Genomic DNA, 26,131 nt, shown 5'->3' with positions numbered 1-26,131 from the left:
AATACTTATTTTCTTCACTTTATACTGAAAACCTTGATTCATCTGGTTAGTCATTTTGGACTTCAATTATTTTGAACGCTACTGTAGTCCATGGCCAACTGTACTGGGACAACTTGAAGTCCTCAGAAACATAATGGTGTGTGTGACTCATTCGGGAAAAATTACGGGGGAAAAATTTTTTCTTGATCAAGCTCTTTGCGCTCAAATTCTCAATATTACAGTTTATTATTGTGTTGATTAGAAATGTTGAATATAGATTTTAAAAGGTTAAGATTAATTAATGTGTACATATTTCTGTAATAAATATTTGTATCTGCTCATCATCCCTGTCATCTCTGTGTAGGTACTGTCAAAGGAATTTGTGGCATATTAAAGCCAGGGTTACTATATTTAAGGCCAAATACAACATATTTGGTTTATATTGGGTGAGTCGACACGATCTTTAGCAAACCTTTGTTGTCAGGGGCGTGGCCAGGCCACTGCTCTGTGCGGCTGCCCTCAGCAGAAGCTCCTCACCTGCGCCTCACTCTCTTTAGTTATGGCATGTATTTAAAGTCACCGCGACTCGCAGCTGTGCATCAGAACAGGAAATACGAAAAATCACCAATTTAAACAATGAAATCAGTGGAACTATTGGGGTGAAAAAGAAAATCGATGCACAAATCATAGAATTAAAATGGACCAATTTAATGTACCCATATTTTTTTCTTTTTTTACTGTTTACATGCAGTTGGAGAAAGAAGACCACCAGGGGGCATTGAAGCTCTGCCTCATTTGCCTACTCTGAACGCATGCCACTGCATATACTGTAATAAATCCTGAAATATATAAAATAATACAGCTCATCCAACCAACTATTTGGGGAGAAACTGTGAATAGAAATTTCATTTTGTCATCATGTGGTGTGGTGTGATGAATTTTGAGTGATCAGTGGTTTTAAGCAATTTGAAATGAGGTTGTAACAGTAAATGTGGAAAGAGTACATTTATTCTATTATTAATTCATTGTATTTATTGATTGCATTTATCTTTCCCCAGAAACACACATTAATGCATTTCCAAACTTACTGACACCGAGAGACTCCATTCTACAGCTCATCGATTCCGGTCATCACATAAATGTTGGCTGTGCCCCTGTCCTACGTCCGGAGAGAGAAGTGGACATTATCATATCCCTTGATTATTCCTGGAATCCAGACAACATCTTCAAGGTGAAAGTGAACCTCTTTTCATCTCATCCGTTTGAAAGTAATTATAATGTTCCATTCATCATTCTCATCATGTTATCAGGAACTAAAGATGACAGCATCTTACAGCAAAGACCATGACATTCCTTTCCCTCTTGTCGATTTTGCTACTCTGGAAGATGCACCAACAAAGGAGGTTTATATCTTTGAAGATATAGAAAATCCCAAGGCACCAGTTGTGATTCACTTCCCGCTTGTCAATGTTTCATTCAAACAGTTCAAACAACCAGGTATGGTGCCATCTACAAATTCGAACCATTAAATATTTAATCAAGAATTAACGCAGAGTTAAGAAATTATCATTAGAAATCCAAATTATTAATCCAGTGAAAACCAGAATTACAATAGCACTCCAGGTCAGAGGTGAAAAATAGGATCACTAGATCAACCATCTTCTGTTAATTGCCTAAAGAAAACTAATGATCTGCCAGATAAAGGTATACTGTATACCTCCACTTTTCTGCATGCACTTTTAATGTCTGGACAACTAATGTGCTGGTGAATGGTTGACTTGGGAATTGACTTCCAGATCTGGATCAGGGCTTGATTTAGCTCCAGGAGATTCTGCAGTGCGACAAAATGTGAGGAGGTTGTTCAATGAATTCAGGTCTTGGGGATGCATGGGTCACTCAGTGGCATTAAGGCCTTCATCATCCAAGAACCAGTGATTTACTCAAGCCAAATTAGGTTGGGTTTTGTCATGCACAGCCTTCGCAATGTCCATTGGCTTAGCAAATGTTCTGACATTAGGTCGGAGGATGACAACAGGCATGGTACCTCTCATTGGCATTTGCACTACAAGCCAGTTGTTTGTCTTGTTACAGCTCCCTTCACCAACATATTGTTGTCATCATATGACTGTACAATGAAATTGGAGAGCCTCTCCTGAGTCAGTGCATACATAAAAGCAATATAAAATAACAATAAAAATAAATACAAATAAATAAGAGAGGGGTTGGACTCTGTTCCACTCTGGAGATGCCCACGGGGAGAGAAGCCGAACAGGTGTGGGTATACTTATTACCCCCCGGCTTGGGGCCTGTACATTGGGGTTTACTCCAGTGGATGAGAGGATAGCCTCCCTCCGCCTGCAGGTAGGGGGACAGGTCCTGACTGTTGTTTGTGCTTCTGCACCAAACAGCAGTGCAGAGTACACACCCTTTTTGGAGTCTTTAGAGGGAGTGCTGGAGAGCGCCCCCTCTGGCAACTCCATCATTCTGCTGGGGGACTTCAATGCCCACGTGGGCAATGACAGTGAGACCTGGAAGGCGTGATTGGGAAGAACGGCCCCCCCTGATCAGAACTCAAGTGATGTTCTGTTACTGGACTTCTGTGCTCATCATGGATTGTCCATAACAAAAACAATGTTCAGGCATAAGGGTGTTCACGTCTACTTGGCACCAGGACACCCTAGGTCGCAGTTCGATGATCGACTTTATGGTCGTGTCTTCAGACTTGCGACCACATGTCTTGGACACTCGGGTGAAGACAGGGGCAGAGCTGTCAACTGATCACCGCCTCGTGGTGAGTTGGCTCTGATGGTGGGGTAAGATGCCAGTCCGACGTGGCAGACCCAAACGTATTGTGAGGGTCTGCTGGGAATGGCTGGCAGATTCCCCTGTCAGAAGGAATTTAAACTCCTACCTCTGAAAGAACTTTGCTCACGTCCCAGAGGAGGCGGGGGACATTGAATCCGAGTGGACGATGATCCACGCCTCCATTAGAGAGGCGGCTGACCGGAGCTGTGGACGTAAGGTGGTCGGTGCCTATCATGGCGGCAACCCACGAACACATTGGTGGACACACTGTGTATGGAGGGGACGATCACTGCTGACCTCAACTCGGGATGCTTTGAGTCGGTGGGGAGAATAGTTTGAAGACCTCCTCAATTTCACCAACATGCTGAGTGAGGAAGCTGAGTCTGGGTGCTCTGAGGCAGGCTCTTCTATCTCTGGGGTTGAGGTCACCGAGGTGGTTAAAAAGCTCCTTGGTTGCAGGGCCCCGGGAGTTGATGAGAATCGCCCGGAGTTCCGAAAGGGTCTGGATGTTGTGGGGCTGTCCTGATTGACACATCTCTGCAACATCGTGTGGACATAGGGGACAGTGCCTCTGGATTGGCAGACTGGGGTAGTGATCCCCTTTTCAAGAATGGTGACCGGAGGGTGTATTCCAATTATAGAGGGATCACACTCCTCAGCCTCCCTGGCAAGGTCTTCTCAGGGCTACTGGAGAGGAGGATCCGTCGGGAAGTCGAGTCTCAAATTCAGGAGGAGCAATGTGGTTTTCATCCTGGCCGTGGAACATTGGACCAGCTCTACACCCTCGGCAGGATCCTCGAGGGTGCATGGGAGTTCGCCCAACCAGTCTACATGTGTTTTGTGGACTTGGAGAAGGCATTCCACCGTGTCCCTCGGGGAGTCCTGTGGGGCGTTCTTTGGGAGTATGGGGTACCAAAGCCCCTGATACAAGCTGTTTGATCCCTGTACCACCATTGTCGGAGTTTGGTCCGCATTGTTGGCAATAAGTCGGACTTGTTTCCGGTGAGAGGTGGACTCCGCCAAGGCTGCCCTTTGTCACTGATTTTGTTCATAACTTTTATGGACAGAATTTTTAGGCGCAGCCAAGGTGTAGAGGGTGTTTGGGGTTTGGTGGCTTCAGCATCGCATCTCTGCTCTTTGTGGATGATGTGGTTCTGTTGGCTTCATCAAGCTATGATCCAAACTCTCACTGGAGGAATTCGCAGCCGAGTGCGAAGCAGCTGGTGTGAGAATCAGAACCTCCAAATCCAAGACTATGGTCCTCAGTCAGAAAAGGGTGGGGTGACCTGCCCAGGTCAGGGATGAGATCCTTCCCCAAGTGGAGGAGTTCAAGTATCTTGGGGTCTTGTTCACGATTGAGGGAAAAATGAAGCGAGAGATTGACAGACGGACGGTGCAGCGTCTGCAGTGATGCGGACTTTGTATCAGTCCATTGTGGTAAGGAGGGAGCTAAGTCGAAAGGCAAAGCTCTCAATTTACCAGTCAATCTACATTCCTCCCTTCAGCTATGGGCATGGGCTGTGGGTTGTGACCGAAAGAACGAGATCCCGGATACAAGCGCCCGAAATGAGTTTCCTCCGCAGGGTGTCCGAGCTCTCCCTTAGAGATAGGGTGAGAAGCTCAGTCATCCGGTAGGAGCTCAGTTTCGAGACGCTACTCCTCCGCATTGAGAGGAGCTAGATGAGGTGGCTGCGCATCTGATTCGGATGCCTCTTGGACGCCTCCCTGATGAGATGTTCCGGGCATGTACCACCGGAAAGAGACCCCGAGGACGACCCACGACACGCTGGAGCGACTATGTCTCTCGGCTGGCTTGGGAACGCCTCGGGATCCCTCCCGAAGAGCTGGAAGAAGTGGCTGGGGAAAGGGAAGTCTGGGTATCCCTGCTGAATCTACTTACCCCACGATACGACCTGGAAATGTATGGATGAATAAATGAAAATAAGTGTAAAACAGAGTGCATGGAAGCATTGCCCAAGATTTCGGACTCAGCGTGCCTTTGCAACAGTAGCACGGCTGCAGGAAAAATGAGAGTTAAGGTTGGTAATGGCTCTCGGTCTCGTCTGGTAGCTCTTGCTTTTGCCTGGAGCCATTAGCAACTAGCAAGTAGAAACGGCACTACTTAAAGGGGAAATCCACTGGTTTGTATTCACAACGTATCCAATAGGTCATGTAATATGTATTCTATTTTGACAATGTGATGTTAAATCCTCTCTCCTTTAATAGTGTTTTGAGAAGATTTTTATCGACAATTGTGAATTTTCAGGGGCACTACCATTTTCACGAGTCACATGACCTCCTTGAGCGGATATGACGTGTACCATGCCGCAACAAAGGCTCGATTATATGGGACACCATTTATGGCCAGCGCCGATTTCTCAGATTTATGTTCATCTGATGAAGAAATAGCAGTGTCGGTTAAACGGGAAGACGGCGGAATATTTCCATACACAGCCGTGAGCGGGGTAGCTCACAGTATGGAAGTCTTCCCGATCAACCGAGGGGCCGAGTCGCTCACGGATGTCCATACACAGTGCTCACGGCTGTGTATGGAAGTATTCCTCTGTCTTCCCGTCAACCGAGCAGCTCCGCTGTGCATGGAAGTATTCACACACCCATGAGTGGATCGGCCGCTCGGTTGATCGGGAAGACGGACGAATACTTCCCTGCACAGCCATGAGCGACTCGGCTGCTCGGTTGATCAGGAAGACAGAATACAGAGCCATGAGCGGTGTCGCTCACTGTATGGAAGTATTCCTCCGTCTTCCCGATCAACTGATACTGCTATTTCTTCATCAGATGAGGATAAATCCGAGAAATCAGCGCTGGGCGTAAATGGTGTCCCATGTAATTGAGCCATTGTTGCGGCATGGTACACGTCACATCAGCGCATATAGGTCATGCGACTCGCGAAAATGGCAGCGCCCCTGAAAATTTGTAATTGACGATAAAAATCTTCTCAAAACACTATTAAATGAAACAGGATTTAACATCACATTGTCAAAACAGATACATATACATATTACATGACCTATTGGATACTTTGTTCATGCAAACCAGTGGATTTACCCTCTAAGCAACCTATACAGGCTGACAATACCAAGCAGGCTACTACTAGTGGCGAGGGCACTGGGAAAATACAAAACTTGCCCAAATTAAGCCAAAAAGGGACATTTGTGTTCTGTAGGTGCGATCTGCAAAACAATTCCTTAATATGGGTTGGCTTGCATATTTTACCCTCCTTTCTGCATGTTGTTTGTCAAATTTTACGACAATAATGTTAAATTTGTTCACATTCATTATTGCTACCTATTTGATTGATAGTCATTGAATTGCTTTTAAGATTGTGTTTCAAGGAATCCTGTTGATCACTTTGAACAAAAAAATTTATTTCATCTTTTGTACCTTTGGATAACAATGATTATCATCATTGTCTCTTCACAGGTGTAAAGCGCAAAACTGAGGAGGAACTCAAAGATGGAGAGGTGGATGTGCACAGCAGCAATTCTCCATTCACCACTGGTAATCTCACCTATACAGAGGAAGATATTAACTCTCTGGTGCAGTTGACATCTTATAATGTTGCCAACAACAAGGAAATCATCATGGAAACATTCCACAAAGTCTTGAAAGCTAAAATTGCATCAGAGAAAGGGAAGTGAGACATGAAAATGCTTGATGGTTGAATTTATAAATTCAGCATTACGCAGTTCTGTGGACATGGCTTAGTCCACCGTATTCAAAACTCATTTCCAATACTCTTTGTTAAGGTTTAGCGCCTACAAATACTCTACTACTATTAGTGTGGATCTAGATTTATATTGACTGAATGAAATGTACTTTTGGTATATTAATAGAGCAGTCCACCTCCCAGAATTAAAGTGGACCCAACATTTATTACTCTCATCAAAACAGTTGCCTCGTAATCGGAAAAAATTTGGCGCTCCTGGATTTCATTTTACTTTGTTCATTAGATTTGCATTTGGGTGGCTGTTCCAGTTATGTGTGTTCATTTGATTATTTTTAAAACTACAAATCGAATTATGGCTTTGGACAATTGCATAGTATTGGAGTACTGTAGAATTTACATGAATAAGACTGCTTTGGCAGTCTTAGGGAGACAATGGGATTGAAAATGGAATTACAGTTATTCAATTAATGTCTAGTTACTAGGGTGAGAAAGCTTTGGATTTTTTTGTGCCTAAATAAATGGAATTTTCATTTGAAAACTGAGATTTGTATTTCTTTGGGTTTTTGTCCGAGTTATATTAAAACTGGTTTGATTTGAAAACTTTGTCTGTAATAGATATGCAAAAAAAAAAAAATGAAATCAGAAGGGGGTGGGTGTATACAGTTTCATGGCACTGTAGAGCCCAGTCGGGAAAATATAACATTAAATTCAACCTAAAAAACCTAAAAACTTCATTACTTGACTACTTTTTTCCGTATATTGGACACTACAGTGCTACCTCTACTTACGAAATTAATTCATTCCGGAAGTCATTTCACAATGTGAATTTTTCTTAAGTAAAAGTGCTTTTTACATGTAAATGGCCTAATCTATTTCCAGCTCCTCACTCTGCAAAAAATAAAAAAATAAGCATTCAAATTACATAATGTAAAGAATAATAAAAATGATGTTCATTTACTGTACCTTTGGCGTTGGGCAACTATGCAAAGACAAGGCTTAGTAACAAGCAAAAGGCATCGTGAGGGACGGAGGAGAAGGCAAACATTTGACAGCCAAGAGAAAACGTACATATGCACACACACAACTTAATTCCACTTAATTCCACTTAGGTTTCTTGGGGCCTATGGTGAATAAAGATGAATAATCTAGCAAAAAATGTGAATGAAAAACTTGTGTAAAAGTTGTACTTTACCAATGTACGCAAGCGTGTGACAGTGTGTGAAAGCGCAAGCATGATTCGGTGACATTCGAGTGTCCAAGGTAAACAACAATCTTCATGGGTAAAGATTGATGTTCCTCCTAGCCAATGGGATGTCAGGAAAATGCTACGGCGATAGCCAATGGGATAGCAGCTGTATTGCGCCACACAAACCAAGATACAGGATGTTTACGTTTACGCACATCTTCCTTTTCCATCTAAGCCTATCTCCTGCATCCTCTAACACCACTACATCTAGCAACCTTCTTTTAGGTGTTCTTTTAGAATCTCCGTTCTTGAACTGTAAGCCATTTTACTCGCCACATGAGTTCACCTTTTTTGTCCTTGTCCGTGTCTGTATTCTCCCTCAAGCTACACTTTAGACTACTGCTATATCACAGTTAATAACGTTTATTGTGCTGATCCCCACGCTATATACAAGCAAGAACTTAAATGCGCAAAGCCTTCGGTAAAATCAGTGAAAATGTCAGACAATGGTGATGAGGGGAGAATAACCTTACTGAGGGACATCTTTGTTGACAACAATGCTGTCGCTTAGACTTGGAGTCAACATTCACCCAGAGTGTGGGATGAGCTGAAGAACATCTGCACTGAAGTAGACATCTTCTACAGCCCTCCGAGAACCTCAAATAGGATCCTTCCGGTCATGGTTCGTTACCAGAACCATCGTGCTGGAAAAGGAATTGTTCATGGATGATTGGGAGAGTTTTTGGTACCATTCTTTATTCATGGCTGTTTTTAGGCTAAATTGTGAGTCAGCTCAGTCCCTTGGCTGAGAAGCAATCTCACACACAAATGGTCTCAGGATGCTTTACTGTTGGCATAACACAGGTGCACAGATGAGCTTTTTTTCCAGATGTCCCAAATAATCAGAAAGGGATTCATCAGAGAGAATGACTTTGCCCCAGTCCTCAGCAGTCCAATCCCTCTAGCTTCAATCAATCAATCAAATCAAATAAAAAGCCTTTAATGCCATTATATGCTGTGCATACAACGAAATGATGAGTGCTTCTCCACAAAGTGCAAGGTGCAATTAAATAGAATAAAATAGAAGAACATCTTGGGTAAAAACAATGGATAAAACATCAAGGCACAGTTATTGCTAAAATAAATAAATACATGCACAAACGTCCATTGCATAATACTCCATTACAGTAATGTTATTTCAGTGGTTTGAGTTCAAGGAGTTGATGGCTCGGGGGAAAAAGCTGTCCTTGAATCTGGTTGTCCGTGTTTTGTGGGACCTGTACCGCCTGCCACAGGGCAACAGGTTAAACAGGTGATAACCAGGATGTGAAGAGTCCTTTACAATGTTAGTGGCTCTGCTGTGATAGCAGGAGTTGGCAGTGTCCTCTAGGAAGGGCAGAGAGCAGCCATTGATCTTCTGGGCACTGTTTACCATTCTTTGCAGAGCTTTCCTGTCCACCACTATGCATTCAGCATACCACACTGTGATCCAGTATGTGAGGATGCTCTCCACGGTGGTTCTGTAGAAGGCCTGCAGCAGCTTAGCTTCCAAGTTGTTCTTCCTGAGCACTCTCAGGAAGTGGAGTCGCTGCTGGGCCTTTTTCACCATGCAGTGGTATTTACAGTACAAGTGAGTTTGTCCGTGATGTAGACTCCTAGAAATTTGAAGGAGTGGACCATCTCCATGATTTCCTTTGGCTTTGTGGTGTTCAGTGTAAGATTCTTTGCAGAACACCACTTTGACCATTTACCAATCTCATCTCTGTAGACAGACTCATCTCCTTCTGAGATGATCCTGATCACAGTGGTGTCATCAGCAAACTTGATAATGGAGTTGCTAGGATGGGCTGGTATGCAGTCATATGTGTATAGAGAGTATAGCAGAGGGCTCAGTACTTAGCCTTGGGGGCCCCGGAGCTGAGGATGACTGAGGAAGAGAGGTGTGGCCCAAGTCTGACTGACTGCAGATGATTTGTGAGGAAGTCTTTAATCAAGCAGCAGATGGAAGAAGTAAGTCCAAGTAGGGAGAGTTTGTCAACAAAAATACCTGAGATGATGAAATTAAAGACTGAACTAAAGTCAATGAAAAGTATCCTGACGTAGTTCCCTTGGCCTTCCAGGTGCCTCAGTGCAGTGTGGAGAGCTATTGTGATACCATCCTCGGTGGACCGGTTTCCTCTGTCGGTAAACTGGTAGGGGTCAAGTGAAGGAGGAAATGAGCACCAAATGTGGTGTGCAACCAGCCTCTCAGAGCACTTTATGATCACAGGTGTGAGTGCAACAGGCCTGTAATCATTTAGACTGTCAATGGCTGCTGTCTTTGGGATGGGGATGATTGTTGCAGAATTTAGCTAGGAGGTAAAGGAAATGAAATGTATAAAAGTTAATCAACAAGGCGATGTATTTGCAATACTGCTTAATGTGTGAAAGTCTGTGGATGAAAAGTTGCAGTGTGAGAATGTGGCAAGAAAGTGATTACAGCAGATAGTGTGCTAGAACGGAATGTTCTCGGCGGTTGGTGGTGACCACAATCAGCAGGTGTGGGGCGACGCGACGCTTGACGCAGACCTAGAGGGAGACGGGAGCAACAAAACATCAACAACCACAGGCAGGAGGAGTCGGCCCACCATCCTGCGGACCAAGAAAAACCAATGAGAGAGCGTTGAGGATAACTGCAGGAGACACATAACCAATAGTGAATAAGTAGATTGTACTTTTAAATTATCCTGGGCAACTCGGATGAAAAGTACGTCGGCTGGAAGGAACAGAGATGTACAGGGTTGTATTGAGAGGGACCCGAGACCCAGGTGTTTGTTGAAGGAATAAATCCACTCACGTGTGAAAACGCCGGCTTCCTGGTCCTTTCTTTGCAGAACGAGCGCGCAAAGTGTTGGATGAGTGGTGGTCAGGTAAGGTCACAAATTGGAGTCAGATGATTAACGGACTTTTGTATTGATCTAAAAGTAATATCCAACAATTCTTGGTGACCCCGACGTGATGCAAGAAAGGTAAAGAAGTCTGGGACTTAGCGAAAACCACAGAGTCTGGGACTCGGGGTCTGGGACCCACGTCCACACCAGGTGACGACCTGATAAGAAAGCCCCGAATGCGACCTTCCTTCCTCGAGTGGCCACATCGAAAAGGTAACCAGAATACCTGTTACTAAAACGTCTAAATTCTGCATATTGGAGTGTGTAAATTGTAAGAGGAAGGATTATCGGAGGGGGCAATATTGTAAAAGTGTGGACGTTAGTAGTGTATAAAATCTGGGATTTACCTACTAGAATAGTTTTGAACTATTCGTGGTTAAGATACGGTGTAAAATCTGGGAGAGAAACAGAATGCGGGGAGAGCAGCGTAGTCAAGTGATATCGCCCACAAGGACACCAGAGGCGGCACTAGCAGAAAGGAGGGGCACCCCAGCTGAGGGGAGCAAAGGCGCGCCAGAGCAGACGAAGAAAAAGGCATCATGGAAGTTGTTTGAAGGATATAGAGTGCAACGGGAAGAAAGAGGAATGTTGGATGAAGTGATGACGGGGATGACAAATTATGAGCAGGCAACGCTGGGCGATTTAAAACGCGGGAAGGTTGCACCTGAGAGTGAGGAGGAAGAAGGTGTGGTAATGCGAGAACAGCGGCACATGCTCAAGGCGCTGAGGGAAGGGGAACGACAAAAGGAAATGGATGATGAGTCGCCGGAGGCGGGGCAAGGTTATAAAACTTGCAGTAAGGGCAAGATGATGGCACAGCAGGAACAGGGCCAAATTATGGCACCCCTAGTGGTAACACACGCGGGTCGCCGCTATGAGCCCCTGGTGCTTCGGGATGTGGCTGCGTTGGTGGAGAAAATGCCACCCCTGCATAAAGGGGCACGAGCCTGGATTACTGGCGGCGATGTCAGGACAGGGAGTAGCATTGGGGGATTTTAGACAAGCTATCTTGGGATCATGTTCCCTAATTCAATTACAGAATATTGAGGTGGCATCCGGCACCCGCCATTTGGGAAGTGAAAAACCACTGGCAGAGGTGTCAAATGTCATGTTTAGAGAATTGAGGGCAGCCTTTCCATCTCCAGTGGATGTGGCTCCTACAATATTTAATTACGGAAAGGATGTGACTCCGGAGCAACATTATGCTCAAGCGATGGAGCTGTGGATTGAAACCACAGGCAAACATCCAGCCAACTTTCCGGAGACCGAGATGATGTTTAGGACGGCGATGTTGAATGGGCTCCCAAACGAGGTGCAGACGATTTTGAGGACAAATCCACATATTCTGGTCTGCCCGGAGCCGCGGTTTAAGAGGCATTTGATACATCACTGCCCGATTTATGCGGAAAAACCAAACAAAGACCAGAAGGAGACTGATGCTCTGGCAACGAGTTTGGTTAAATTGCAGCTTGCAAAGTTGCATGGTGAAGCAAAGCAGAAGAAGGTAAAACAAAAGCAAATGTATCAGACTCCAGTGGGGGCTGGACAGGGCCGAGGACAAGGATTCCGTGGTGGATACAGAGGGCGTGGTACCTTCCCAGGTCGAGGACGGAATGGATTTGCCCCGTGGACCTGTTTCAATTGTGGATCCCCGGATCATTGGGCTCGGGACTCTTATGGCAACCCACCAACGCCGGGGCCAGAGCAAAGAAATCAGCAAGCGGGCCTGGCCAAAGTCTTGCAGAAAACGGCACACGTGGTTATGGGATATCCACTCCAGGTATTGACGGACCACGCGGTATCGGCATTTGTGGCATCTGCAGCTTTTACGTTGACACCCATACGCCAAACACGGATGATGAAGACTTTGACGGCACCGAACGTGGCATACGTGCATGACGGTGTGAACATGGCCAACCACCTCCTGGAGGGAGCACATGAGTGTGCTCGGAAGGTACAGAGGGATCAAAAGGTCCGTGAGGACCTGTATGCGGAACCATTGGATGGTGGACGGGTTATGTTCACGGATGGGTGCTGTTGGCGTGCAAAGGATACCACACTGCATGCGGCAGCAGCAGTGGTGGAGTGGAAAGGATCATTTTTCCTCCCGGTAACGGTTTAGAAGTTGACAATAAAACCCTCCGCTCAGGCGGCGGAGGTGTTGGCTTTGGTGTTGGCTTTGGAGCAATGCCCAGGACAACAATTGACGGTGTATACAGATAAGGCATATGCAGCCTCAGCGGTCCTGATTGATCTTAAAGGGTGGTTGCATAATGGCTGGTTGACAGCGAAGGGCAAAGAAATTGCCCATAAGGCTCTCATGGAGCGGTTGTATGAAGCAATTAAGGGTCCTCACGAATTGGGCATTGTAAAAGTCCCGGGACATTCGAAGGCCAACACCATGGTGGCGAAAGGTAATGAGAGGGCGGATGCCCTTGCAAAAGAAGTGGCGGGCTACACGCCCCAGGGAAAAATGATGCTGGCGACCTCGGCTAATGTTGGGGATGGGGAACCCCCAGGCCTGCCGTTGGCGCCAGAAATCGCGCTGGATGACATCATGAAGGTGCAGGGGGAGTGATCGCCGGAACAGAAATCAATGTGTGTCGCCTCAGGGGCGGTCAGGCGATCGGACGGCCTTTGGGTGGGTCCCAAGGGCCAACCTGTGTTACCTGAGGGACAACTCATGACCTCGGTGTTGTCAGAGGCCCATACGGTGGCACATGTGGGGCCTCAGGCAATGCTTCCAAAACTTCGTCAGTGGTATCACCCAAGGTTGCAGGAGGTGGTCTGGCAGTTTGTGGCAGCCTGTAACCTATGTCAAACATTTAATCCAAGGCCAACTTTAAAACCCAAGCCGGGGGCATTCTCTCCGGTGTCATGGCCTCGAGCGGAAATTGTACTTGACTTTACGGACATGATTGACAGGGTCAATGGGAAGTGGTTCCTCTTGGTCATCGTGGAATCTTATTCACGTTGGCCAGGGGCAAATCCGTGTGCAAAAGAAGATGCCACGTCAGTAATTAAAGCCTTGGTAACCCATTACATTCCGACTCATGGTTTCCCTGCTTTGATCAGGTCTGACAATGGTACACATTTTAACAACAGGGCGCTGGCGAAGTTGGAGAATCTCTTAGGCCTCAAGCATCGTTTTGGGTGTGTGTACCACCCTCAGAGCCAAGCCATAGTAGAGAGGGTTAACAGGAATCTAAAGGAAAAATTGGCTAAAATCATGGCCCAGACAAAGATGTCGTGGCTACAAGCTTTGCCCCTGGCTCTGTTGGTGGTCCGCCAAACTGTTCACAAAATTACTGGGTTCGCACCGTTTGAACTGTTAACAGGTCGCTTAATGCCAGGTCCTAGCTCCACCTTGGTTCCGCCAGCTGACTTGCCGACTCCGGATTTAACACATGCTGCGTACTGGAAGTATCTTCATGCACTTTTTTCCACTGTGTCTGCACAGGTCAGGGAAAAGGCGGCTGTCAACACTTCGTCAACACCACGGGATCCCGACATTACTCCATACGTCTACCTCCGAGTGCTGTCCAGGAAATGGACTGACCCTCGCTGGAAAGGACCGTTTAGGATTCTGGCTAGAACCTCACACGCCGTCCAATTGGAGACCAAGGGTCATAAGTGGTATCATTACTCGCAGTTGAGACCAGCACCTGACTTTGTACCTGACAATAGTGAGCGTGAAAGTTGACTGCCCGGACGGGCAGGTCTAGACAGGGAAGGTGAAGATGATCAGAATTGAGTCTAAATCAAAGATGTCAACAATTTCAACAATGTCTGTGCCTGAAAAACAATTAACAATGTCAACAATGTCTGTGTCTGAAAAACAATTAGGACGCGAATGTCCGAGTTCTTTTACGATTACGAATTTTTGTTTTAAGAAAACCCAGATCCGCCTATTTACACTCACAGTGTCTATACAGTTTTTGATGCAAGACAGAACAGTATCTGTGTTACTGGAGGTTCTGGTGTTCAAATAATTCTCAAACAGTGCATGAAAAACAGTCCTGCAGTTGAGATATGCATTCTCAGGCTATGTTGTAATTGTTTTTGTTTGAGGCCTTATTTGTTCGCGTAGGGGGATTTATGTGAGCGTGAGGGTGACGCAGACACGGTCGGATGCAGCAAGATGGGGTAGGGGGGAAGCCCTGTATGCATGCATGTTTAATGTTCAAGTAAACATGGTCCAGGATTTTGTCTCCTCTGGTGGGACACGTCACATATTGGACAAATTTGGGTAAGACAGTATTTAAACACGCTTGGTTGAAGTCACCAGCAACAATCAATACTCTGTCGGGGTGGGTGAGCTGCTATTTGTTTACAGTTACGAGCAGCCGGCTAAGTGTTGTGCTAACGTTAGCCTCCGGTGGGATATATAGCTACCACAATGACTACTGTTAGCACCCTCAGTAAATAAAAGGGACTGCAAGGACCTCTAAATCAGGAGAACAGTGGGTGTCGATGATTCTGCTATTAGAACACCATTCGTTGTGCACATAGACCACCCCCGCTGGTCTTACCGGAGTCTTTGGTTCTGTCTTGTCGATGTACTGTGCAGCCTGCTAGCAAAACTGCAGCGTTGGGGATTCGTGGGTGGAGCCACGTCTCCGTGATGAAAATAATACTGCAGTTCCGGACAAAGCTGCTCGTGGCTTGTTGTAATTCCAATTCGTCCATTTTGTTGGTGATGGATCTTACATTGGTTAAAAAGATGCTTGGAAATACAGGTCTGTGATGTAGCTTCCTTAGCTTAGCAGCCAGGCCCACCGCCTCGTTTTTGCTTACACTCCCTGCGTCTTCGTCGTCGCTTGCTGAGAGCAGCTATCCATTGAGACCCTGGTGGTCTCGCGATGTCCTCTAGAATATTGTTTACCTTGTGGTATTCCTTTGTTATTGATAAATTATGCTTTAGATCAGGGGTGTCAAACTCCCTTTGGTCTGCGGGCCGAATACAGCCTAATTTGAGATCAAGCGGGCCGGACCAGTAAACTCATTGCAAAATTACATAGAACTAACAATAAGCCAACTTTTTTCCTTTGTATTAGTCACTAATACTAATAATTAGTGCAAAGAATGAGTAAATTATCAAAATGTTTATTAACAGAATTTTCCTTTTACATTATGAACAATATATTATGAACAAGAGAATAACATAAGAACATAAATAAAGTATGTGCAATTTTAACAACACTTTTACACAGTTAAACATATATTTAAGTGTGTTGTACATAAAACTGATCACAGAAATAGTAACAATGTTCCAAAAACATTTAGTACCAGCGTTGTGGAACTTAAAAACACTGTTTTTCAACATCTGGAAAGCAATTTGAACAAAAGAATAACTTTCACAGCAATTATTCGTCTTGCTTGGAATTTGCCCTTGAAACTTGACATCGTTTATCCCCTCACTGTGAGTGCAGATGCACTCACACCTGCTTCTTGCCATTCCTGAGCAAACTCCACACTGGTGGTGACACGTTCGTGCAGTTGAATTATTTTTAGGAAACGGTCCTGGCTTTTGTGGACGTTCTTCAGCACCCTGGAGCCTTCTTCACAGCAATTAAAACAATCTCCTTGAAGTTGAAGTTCTTGATGATCTGAACAACGGTTGATTTTGGTGAAATCTTACGAGCAACAATATATTTGCCTGTCAAGCCCTTTTTGTGCACTGCAATGATGACTGCACATGGTTTCTTTCCGGTAATCACGGTTAACAGACGAAGAAAAATGATTTCGAGCACCACCCGCCAATTAAAACTGTTTTTCTAACTCAATCAGCATGACAAAGTGATCTCAAGCCTTGTCCTCATCAACACTTTCACCCGCGTTAACGAGGGAATCACTGACATGATGTAAAATGGTCCCTCTGTGTCGGGGCTGAATTACAGTGGAAATCTGAGGCTTGGGATGAAGTTAATTTTCATGGCAAATAGGGACTTTGCAATTCATTTCAATTCATCATGACACTTTTCATAACATTCTGGAGTACATTCAAATTACCATTATAAAAAATGAGGCAGTAGATTTTGTGAAAATAATATTTGTGTCATTCATGTCAAACTTTTGGCTACAGCTCAACTAGTATGTATTGTAGTATTTGTCTGGTATAGTCTGGCCAAAGGTAGATAAATCAGATCACTTATGACTTGAGAAAACACCATGTGTTAAATTGCAATTTTTTTATTTCTATAACTGCTTGTACTATTTACTCATTACATGAGTAGTTATTTCAGTATCCAATATACACTCGTCTTTTGTATTCTCACGTTGAGATGTCACGGGTCGTGGCCCTGGTTGTGGTACCAGCAGAACGACAAGGCACATATAACATTGATGACAAGAGTTAATCTGATTGAACATCTTGTTTAAAATAGGAAACGTCCTTACAATTGCCGAATTAGTTTACAGCTGTTAGCCCATTCATGGGCAGGGTGGCAATTTTTTGCCTTATTGAGATAAAAATCTTTTAACAGGCCACAATCAAGGAAATAACACTTCTTTTTCGTTTATGGTTAAGTTATATGATAACTTGAGGCAGCCATGTTGGGTCAAGAAGGAAAAGGAAATAACTTTGTGCTAACTTTGCCAGTGAGTTATCCTCTCCTGATACGAAATTATGGCTTCAGATTAAAACACTTAAATATCTTGATATACAGAAGGATATAATGCATGAAAATCATGATGTCCCAAAAATGGGACGCTACCCACGAATGGGTTAATGTTGAATGTATTAAACGATGGAGGGGTGCTAGGGTTTTTGTCGCAACACAAAATGAGCTAATTTGAAATTCAGAAATGGCCAATAAAAATGGAAAAATACTGCACCCAATATTTTCCTGGCGTATGGATTTGGGATTATCTTTTGAAGTTGGTGAATCTGACGAATGAAGTGAAAAAGACAGTGATTTTATTCAATTATTTTCCAGAATGATAATGCTTAAAGAAAAGGATGCTATTCGTGGTTGCATCTTGAAGCACCCATCAGGTGCAGGTGGAGCTGGGACTGGCTCAAATTGGAGGCCAGAACAAAAAAAGGAAAGAAATGAGGCAAATTTCATTTTAATTTTAAAATTGTATATCAACATGTTGTTGAGTAATCTAAATGAATGTTTCTCTGTGCGAATATTTTTTTTTTCTGAAAAGTAGGTGTTTTGGCTTTTGTTAATATTGTGGTCTGTTTTGGTTTATTTAGTTTTTACATGCTTTCCTGGGAGGTACAGTGGAGCAGCTGTAGAGCATTGGTTTCACTGTTCTGAGGACTAGTGTTAAATCCCAACCCCGCCTGTGTGGAGTTCGCATGTTCTCCTCGTGCCTGCATGGGCTTTCTCCGGGCACTCCGGTTTCCTCCCACAGCCCAAAAACATGAACCTCCTCCCTTGTGTTGACCAATCAGCTCCCTTCAGCCACTCACGTCTTGTCCAAGTGTTCCTTGTCTTGTCACTCTATGCGTATTTAGCTCCCTAGTTCCTTTCAGTTGTTGTTGGTCCATTGTTTGTTTGTGTCAGTGTCATGTCAGTTATATCACCAGTTATCATTTGTTTCCAGTAGTTGGTTAATTAATTTATTTATTCATTTTGTCAATTTGTTTAGTTGCCTTTTCTTGAAAATTAGATATAAATTTGAGACTCCTGCCTTGACTCACTACTTCTCTCTACTTGGGTCCTAAAGTTGTATGCTTGTATTATTTGTATTATTTATATCACTAACTCCAACCATGGCTGTTAAAGTGTTTTCTGAAATATAAGTGTTGCATTCCTGCATTCAAGGCGACCATATAATACTATGTAAGTACAGATACAAAATACTTGTAAAGAATAAGCAGGACTGAACCAGCGTGTGGAAACTTCAACTCATCACAATGAGCTATCTTATTTAGACACGAGGCGTGTAATCAATTAAGAATGCCATCCGTGGCTCCTGTTGCAAAAATAACTTTTAATGCTCTGATGTGGTAGCGTTTTATTCTCAGTCGCTGCCTTTCAGAGGTGAAGGGGCCAAAGGCAGATGAGAGAAAACAGAACCAACACTAAATTGGTAACATCTCTACTTAGGGGGTAAGTTTATCACATCACTGGTCTTTTCAACACACTTGTGTTGCCCGGGAGACTGGATTTAAAGATGTTTCCTTTTTTTATTATTTCTTCCATGCTGTCCTGCAGGAATGTTTTCAAATTATTTACAGAGTTCATATAGTTGTCTACTACGCTAATCTGCCATCAACAACATACCAGCAAAAGAAATGCTAACTAAAGTAATGTAATGTACAAAGTGGTTAACTACCATATTATGGAAATGAGGCTAAAGTACGAGTAAATATGACAGCTATCGTGTATAACCCCCTGTTTGGTGGAGGGAGTAGTTGATGGGTTCAAGCAGAAATACAAATGCACATGTACGTTATTTGCATTCTAAATATATTAAAGTTCAGAGGGAACTCAATGAGTGAGACTGATCATTTGTATTGCGCTGCAACAGTCGAAATGGCAACGGTAAGTTTAATTGAATTTAGAAACATTTAGAGTGTTGATAATGATGTTTTGACTCGATAGTTGATGTTAGTCTAATGTTTTTTTTTACATTTGTATTAACATTGAGTTGAAGTAGAATGGAAACCTAAATAAATTGGATTCACAAACACATTACAGTGAGTATAGGTGAACACTGTTATAATACTATAGTAATAGTACTTTCATTTGCTTTGATGATAGTTGTTCCTCTTGTTGTCCACTGACATAACTCATTGAACTCATTGTACACAATTTTCTTGGCTGAAGCGTAAGACTTCAGAATTCACTTTTTGAATTAACTTCAGTTCCCGTGTCTCGTATATTATTCTAATTGTGACTAAAAACATTGAACACAATTACAGCACACATTTTAAAATAAAATATTTAATTGCTGAAGAAATATTCATAGAATATGAGAGCTATACATAAATTACTTCACACAATTTAAGTTGCTTTTCTCAGTGAACAGAAGAACAATTTTCAGAAATTTGATGATTACACTTGACTGCCAAATGCAGCTTCTTTGAAAAAAAATAAATTACATGCGCACCTGTATGTGTGTGTAGATTTACAAGAAATTTCAAACATTTGTGTGAGTATTGAGTTGTTTTTGTGTACGACTGCAGTGTATGGTGTACCATAAAAATATATTCAGAAAGTTCTCAACAAAAATCTGGTGAGGTGTACTTATATGGAGCACTGTACTTTAGTAAAACTATTTTGATTGACTGTTGGTACTTTACTTTGTCCTGAATAACTAATTATTCCATTTATATTTGCATTTAGGCAGCACGGTGATGCAACTGTAGAGTGTTGTCCTCACAGTTCTGAGGACCGGGGTTCAAATCCCGACCCCACCTGTCTGGAGTTTGCATGTTATCCCCGTGCCTGCGTGGGTTTTCTCCGGGCACTCCGGTTTCCTCCCACAACCCAAAAATATGCAACATTAATTGGAGAGTCTAAATGGCCCCTCGGTATGATTGTGAGTGTGACTGTTGTCTGTCTCCTTGTGCCCTACGATTGGCTGGCAGCCTGTTCCACGACCCTCGTGAGGATAAGCGACTAAGTGGATGCATGGATGGATGTGTACTTGCATTTACCTTATAGCAGGCATGTTGAACTCAGTTTGGCTCTGGGGCCGGATGCAGACTTTCTGTTTTCAGGTGGGCTGGATCAGTAAAAGAATCTCAACTCCAAATATTTAGCTTTGTTTTTCAGTACTATGCGTTATCATTCAGCCTACATTTGTACCCTACCATACAGTACATATTAAAATCATGGATGACAAGCGATCTTATCTAAGCACAACAAATTGATTCACAAACAATGGAAAAAAATTATTTTCATGTTTGGCAGTGAATGTGATAACAAGTGGTTTATTTTAACAATTGAGTGAATGCAGTATTACACCTGAACCAACTCCTCACACTAAACAAACTCAAGAAGGAGCTATGAAAAAAATATATTCGCTTTAATTGTCATACTGCTTTGAAATAAATAAAAAAAACAAATACAAAATAAAATTGAAAAAATTATAACAATAATAATAATATAAATTATAGCAGTGCATGGGCAATAGTATTAGACTACTTCAAACAAACTACTAAGCTGGACCTACTGAAGCTGAGAATATACTAAAGAATAATAACTTTTCTTGGCGGCAGGCTCGCCGGTAGCGATTCACAAGGCCTGCGGAGGCTGTCCTTCAGCGGCTGCTCCATGGAAGCCTTCCGATGCGCACATCGGCACATTTAGCAACCCTGATTTATGGCTTAAGCCCCTCCCCCAACTATTGTTTTTTTTTTTTTTTAGTAGCTGTATACATGCCTACCTGTCATTTGGAACCCAAGAAGCTCTCGTCTTTTGCACCCGTGGAATCCATTTTTCACGATGAATCGAGTCTTCTGCAAACTTATGAAGGGTAAATTTATCCTACCGAGTGTTCAAGCAATGTCCAGCAAGGCAACGAGCCAGCATTTTGGCTAACATGAAGGAACAACGAGCTACCTTCCTGGAGGTAAAACTAATAGAAACAAAGGAGTCCACTTGAGGGCGGTCCTGCCATGTGCGTCAGTTCCTGCTTCTTCTCAAAAACAAATCCCTCAAGAGGATTTTCATGGCGGGAGTTACAAAAAGCTTTAACGTCAAAATCATGTTTTGTGGTGAAAAAAACGCATGGATCATTGTCGGCTGCTGTTTTTTCATTAATAACATAATGAAAATCATGCATTTCATGACAGTGGCACTTTAACAATGTCATTCAAGTGTTTATCAACCTTGTTTTATTATTGTTCATCACAGAGAACACCTGTTCACAATGATAAGTAGTCCCAAACATGGATAGCACGTTCTTAGCCATGGCTGTTAATTTGGGGTAACCTGGCATGAGGTATTGATAAAACGTATCCCACGGACCCAAATTTATCCTTCATAGCGGAATCGCACTGCAAGTCAATAAGCTTGAGTTGAATGTCAGATGGCATATAAGAAGGTGTCACTGTTAATGGCAAGCGAAAAAAAGCCAAATTTGTTCTCAAGTTCACTGAGAACTTGAAAACTCTCGCAGCAAATCTGTTATGTTGTCTTTACATTTATCTAAATCCTTTTCGGGACGAGAGATATGTGCAGTGTTAACGTTGAATAGCTGCGACTCCCGCAGTGACAGTTGCGTCTTGAAGGCACTTATATTCTTCTTTTTCTTTCGGCTTGTCCTGTTAGGGGCCGGCACAGGGTGTCATCTTTTTCCATCTAAGCCTATCTCGTCCATCCTCCTCTCTAACACCCACTGTCCTCATGTCCTCCCTCACAACATTCATCAACCTTTTCTTTGGTCTTCCTCTCACTCTTTTGCCCAGCAGCTCCATCCTCAGCACCCTTCTGCTAATATACTCACTCTCTCGCCTCTGAACATGTCCAAACCATCAAAGTCTGCTCTTCTAATTGTTCCTCCGCCTGCTCCCTGCTTTCACTGCAGATCACAATATCATCTGCGAACATCATGGTCCAAGGGGATTCCAGTCTAACCTTGTCTGTCAGCCTATCCATACTACCGCAAACAGGAAGGGGCTCACGCGGAACCCTGATGCAGTCCCACCTCCACCTTAAATTCTTGCACCTGCGGATCATCTCACCTCTATTCTGCTGCCCTCATACATGTCTTGTAGTATTCTAACATAGTTCTCCGCCACACCGGACTTGGGCATGCAGTACAACAGTCCCCTCTCTTGGTACTCTGTCATGGGCTTTTTCTAGGTCTACAAAGATACAATGTAGCTCCTTCTGACCTTCTCCGTACTTTTCCACAAGCATCCTCAAGGCAAATAATGCATCTGTGGTACTCTTTCTGTGGTACTCTCTCTGAATACCTTGGCAGTAGTATTCCAGTCTTCTGGGAGCTCTTCCTGACCATCTAGAGCCTGTCTCACCTTTTTCCAGAAGGCCAAACAACATTCTACCGTTCTCAACTTCCACCACCTGATTCTTTGCTCTACCTTTGTCTTCTTAATCTTCCTACCCCCTACAAGAGTCATCCTACACACCACCATCCTTTGCTGTCGAGCCACACTCTCCCCCACCACTACCTTACAGTCGGTATCCTCCTTCAGATTACATCGTCTGCACAAAATATAATCCATGCTTCTACATCTGGCCTTGTAGGTCACTCTATGTTCCTGTCTTTTCTGGAAATAAGTGTTCACCACTGCCATTTCCATCCTTTTTGCAAAGTCCACCACCATCTGCCCCTCAAAGTTCCTTTGCTGAATGCCGTACTTACACATCACTTCTTTATCGCCCCTGTTTCCTTCGCCAACATGTCCATTGAAATCTGCACCAATCACAACTCTCTCTCTGTCTGAGGGGCTTGGGACATTTTTGTCTCTTTCCCGCTAGAATTTTTCTTTCAACTCGACGTCACATACTACTTGTGGGGCATAGCCACTAATCACATTATACACAATCCCCTCAATTTCAAATTTCATCATCATCACACGATCTGATACCCTTTTCACCTCAAAGACATTCTTAGCCAGGTCTTCCTTGAAAATAACCCCGACTCCATTTCTCTTCCTATCTACTCCATTGTAAAAGAATTTAAACCCTGCTCCTAAGATTCTACCCTTACTCCCTTTCCACTTGCTCTCTTGGATGCACAATATAGCAACCTTTCTCCTAATCATCATGTCAAGTAACTCCTGAGCTTTTCCTGTCATGGTCCCAACATTCAAAGTCTCTACACACAGCTGTATGGTCTGTGCATTCCTCTTTTTCTTCTGCCGACCAAGCAGATTTCCTCCTATTTTTTGTCTTCGACCTGCATAATCTGAATTTCTACCTGCGCCTTGCAGATTAACAGTTCCGGGGCGGGGGTAAGAAGCCTTGGCCACAACCTAACCATTGTGGAATTCATATGATGAATTCTAATACAGTGTAGAAAATAAGTATTTGAACACCGTGCTATATTGCAAGTTCTCCAACTTAGAAATCATGGAGGGGTCTGAAATTGTCATCGTAGGTGCATGTCCAGTGTAACAGAGATAATCTAAAAAGAAAAATCCCAATGTATGATTTTTTAACGATTTGTGTGATACAGCTGCAAATAAGTATTTGAACGCTTGAGAAAACCAATGTTAATATTTGGTACAGTAGCCTTTTCTTGCAATTACAGAGGTCAAACATTTCCTATAGTTGTTCACCAGGTTGGCACACACTGCAGGAGGGATTTTTTGCCCACTCCTCCACACAGCTCTTCTCTAGATCAAACCGGTTTCTGGGATGTCGCTGAGAAACACGGAGTTTCAGGTCCTTCCAAAGATTTTCAATTTGGTTTTGGTCTGGAGACTGGCTTGGCCACGCCAGAACCTTGGTTTTCCTGGCGGTGTGCTTCGGGTCATTGTCATGTTGAAAGACCCAGCCACAACACATATTCAATGGTTTGACTGAGGGAAAAATCTCACAATACATGGCCGCAGTCATCCTCTCCTTAATAGAGTGCAGTCATCCTGTTCCAAGTGCAGAAAAACACCCCCAAAGTATGATGCTACCACCCCCATGCTTCACAGTAGGGATGGTGTTCTTGGGATGGAACTCATCATTCGTCTTTCTCCAAACACAGTTAGTGGAATTATGACCAAAAAGTTCAATTTTGGTCTCATCTGACCACAAAACTTTCTCCCATGACTCCTCTGTGTCTGTGTTGGCAAACTTAAGATGGCCTTGACATGTGCTGGTTTAAGTCGAGGAACCTTCTATGCCATGCATGATTTCAAACCATGACGTCTTAATGTATTACCAACAGCCACCTTGGAAACGGTGGTCCCAGCTCTTTTCAGGTCATTGACCAAGTCCTGTTGTATAGTCCTGGGCTGATTTCTCACGTTTCTAAGTATCCTTAGACCCCATGAGATGATATCTTGCATGGGGCTCCACTCCGATTGAGATTGTTCATGTTTAGCTTCTTCCATTTTCTAATGATTGCTCCAACAGTGGACGTTTTTTCACAAAGCTGCTTGGCAATTTCTCCGTAGCCCTTTCCAGCTGTGTGGAGTTGTAAAATTTTGTCTCTGGTGTTTTTGGACAGGTCTTTGATCTTGGCCATGTTACAAGTTTGAGTCTTACTGATTGTATGGGGTGGACAGGTGTCTTTATGCAGCTAATGACCCCATACGGGTGCATCTGATTCAGGATAATACATGGAGTGGAGGTGGACTTTTAAAGGCGGACTAACATGTCTTTGAGGGTCAGAATTCTAGCTGATAGACAGGTGTTCAAATACTTATTTGCAGCTGTATCACGCAAATAAATCGTTAAAAAATCATACATTGTGATTTCTGGATTTTTCCTTTTAGATTATATCTCTCACAGTGGACATGCAACTATGAAAATTTCAGACCCCTCCATGATTTCTAAGTGGGAGAACTTCCAATATAGCAGGGTGTTCAAATACTTATTTTTTCACTGTACCTGCTGTTAAACATCTAAAAAACAGAGCAATGGATGATTGCATGTTTGCAAGCTTATAGACCCATCTCAAATCTCCCTTTCATAGCAAGATTCTTGAGAAAGTTATTTTTAATCAACTCAGCAATTTCTTGAATTTGAATTATCTTTTTGTCAAATTTCAATCAGGTTTCCAAACTCTTCACAGTACAGAATCTGCTCTTATCAAAGTGCTAAATGATATAAGGTTGAATACTGACTCGAGAAACATGTCAATTTTGATATTATATTATATTATGATCCAGGAGATTATATTATATTGCTAAACAGGTTGGAAATGTGGGTAGGACTAAATGGAACAGTCCTTAAATGGTTTAGGTCAGATCTACTTTTCAAGCCGTCAGCCTCTCGTATTCTGCCGACGGGGTGTTGGGGGTGGGGGTGGGAACGCCTTTATGTGCATGCGATCAATGTATCTGCCACACCTGAATCAAGCAATGAGATGGATGATAGGCTGATGGGTTTTTTTTTTGTTGTTTTAAATTTGTTCAATTGCTCAATCTTAACAAATGGCAATGACATATGGAGTCCCTCGGGTCACTTCTTGGACCGCTCCTGATCAGCCTGTATATGCTACCCCTGGGTCAAATTTTCCGGAACTTTAGTTTTAACTATCATTGCTAAGTAGATGACACACGGTTATATTTAGCAATGTCTCCAGATTACTACAGTTCAATTGAGGTATTGTGCCACTGTCTAAAGCCGATAAATAATTGGATGAGCCAAAGTTTTCTTCAACTAAACCACAACAAAACTGAGGCAATTGTTTTTGGCAGCAAAGAAAAGAGAATTGCTGTTGGTATATACCTGGACTCTATCTTTAAAAACCAAAGACCAAGTCCGAAACCTTGGTGTTCTGATTGATTTCGACCTGACTTTCAACAGTCATGTCAAATCAATCACAAAAACTGCCTTTTACCATCTGAAGAACATATCTAGAGTGAAGGCTTGTATGTGTCAAACAGACCAGAAAAGCTAATCCATCCTTTTATCTCAAGTAGATTTGACTACTGTTATTGTCTTC

At 43.2% G+C, this 26,131-nt stretch overlaps 3 protein-coding genes and 1 long non-coding RNA gene across 19 annotated transcripts in view; 2 read left to right on the top strand and 2 right to left on the bottom strand.

Moving 5' to 3' along the window:
- LOC133510264 (cytosolic phospholipase A2 zeta-like) overlaps nucleotides 1–7,184 on the top strand; it is a 42,916-nt gene extending 35,732 nt beyond the window's left edge. Inside the window, exons 23-25 of the mRNA XM_061838085.1 lie at nucleotides 1,038–1,210; nucleotides 1,290–1,476; nucleotides 6,229–7,184. Of these exons, the coding sequence (XP_061694069.1) occupies nucleotides 1,038–1,210; nucleotides 1,290–1,476; nucleotides 6,229–6,446 (578 nt within the window). The 3' untranslated portion in view covers nucleotides 6,447–7,184. The remainder of the gene's footprint in view (nucleotides 1–1,037; nucleotides 1,211–1,289; nucleotides 1,477–6,228) is intronic.
- The window catches only part of LOC133510266 (uncharacterized), a 42,144-nt gene extending 26,882 nt beyond the window's left edge, over nucleotides 1–15,262 (bottom strand). For 3 of the 11 annotated variants that reach the window (XR_009797561.1, XR_009797570.1, XR_009797562.1), the window contains exons 1-4: nucleotides 15,124–15,262; nucleotides 6,190–6,316; nucleotides 1,068–1,138; nucleotides 452–571 (exon numbers count right to left, since the gene is read on the bottom strand). This is a non-coding gene — a long non-coding RNA (uncharacterized LOC133510266). The remainder of the gene's footprint in view (nucleotides 1–451; nucleotides 572–1,067; nucleotides 1,139–6,189; nucleotides 6,317–15,123) is intronic. The other 8 variants (XR_009797565.1, XR_009797568.1, XR_009797569.1 and 5 more) reach the window with 5 other exon arrangements.
- Nucleotides 8,443–14,839, bottom strand: LOC133510265 (uncharacterized). 3 transcript variants are annotated; one of them, XM_061838088.1, is made up of 3 exons: nucleotides 10,376–14,839; nucleotides 10,141–10,292; nucleotides 8,443–10,012 (listed from the first exon to the last, which is right to left on the bottom strand). In XM_061838088.1, exon 1 carries the CDS (start codon nucleotides 12,654–12,656, stop codon nucleotides 11,691–11,693), a length of 966 nt encoding a protein of 321 aa, XP_061694072.1. In that variant the 5' UTR covers nucleotides 12,657–14,839; the 3' UTR covers nucleotides 8,443–10,012; nucleotides 10,141–10,292; nucleotides 10,376–11,690. The 3 variants fall into 3 exon arrangements, with proteins under 3 accessions (XP_061694072.1, XP_061694071.1, XP_061694070.1); XM_061838087.1 differs by having other exon boundaries at nucleotides 8,443–10,292; nucleotides 10,376–14,043; nucleotides 14,121–14,839; XM_061838086.1 differs by having other exon boundaries at nucleotides 8,443–10,292.
- LOC133510263 (cytosolic phospholipase A2 zeta-like) overlaps nucleotides 15,193–26,131 on the top strand; it is a 101,632-nt gene continuing 90,693 nt past the window's right edge. For all 4 annotated transcript variants that reach the window (XM_061838083.1, XM_061838082.1, XM_061838081.1 and 1 more), the window contains exon 1: nucleotides 15,193–15,330. The gene's annotated coding sequence lies outside the window, so the exon portion shown is untranslated. The remainder of the gene's footprint in view (nucleotides 15,331–26,131) is intronic.

The sequence above is a fragment of the Syngnathoides biaculeatus genome, chromosome 12, assembly GCF_019802595.1.
Source record: "Syngnathoides biaculeatus isolate LvHL_M chromosome 12, ASM1980259v1, whole genome shotgun sequence".
Taxonomy (NCBI): Eukaryota; Metazoa; Chordata; class Actinopteri; order Syngnathiformes; family Syngnathidae; genus Syngnathoides; species Syngnathoides biaculeatus.
This window is presented reverse-complemented; position numbering and strand designations above follow the sequence as displayed.

Bases quoted from the DNA above. Each gene is read 5' to 3' on its own strand.
- LOC133510265 (XM_061838086.1), bottom strand. From the start codon at position 12,656: ATGCAGTGTGGTATCCTTTGCACGCCAACAGCACCCATCCGTGAACAT.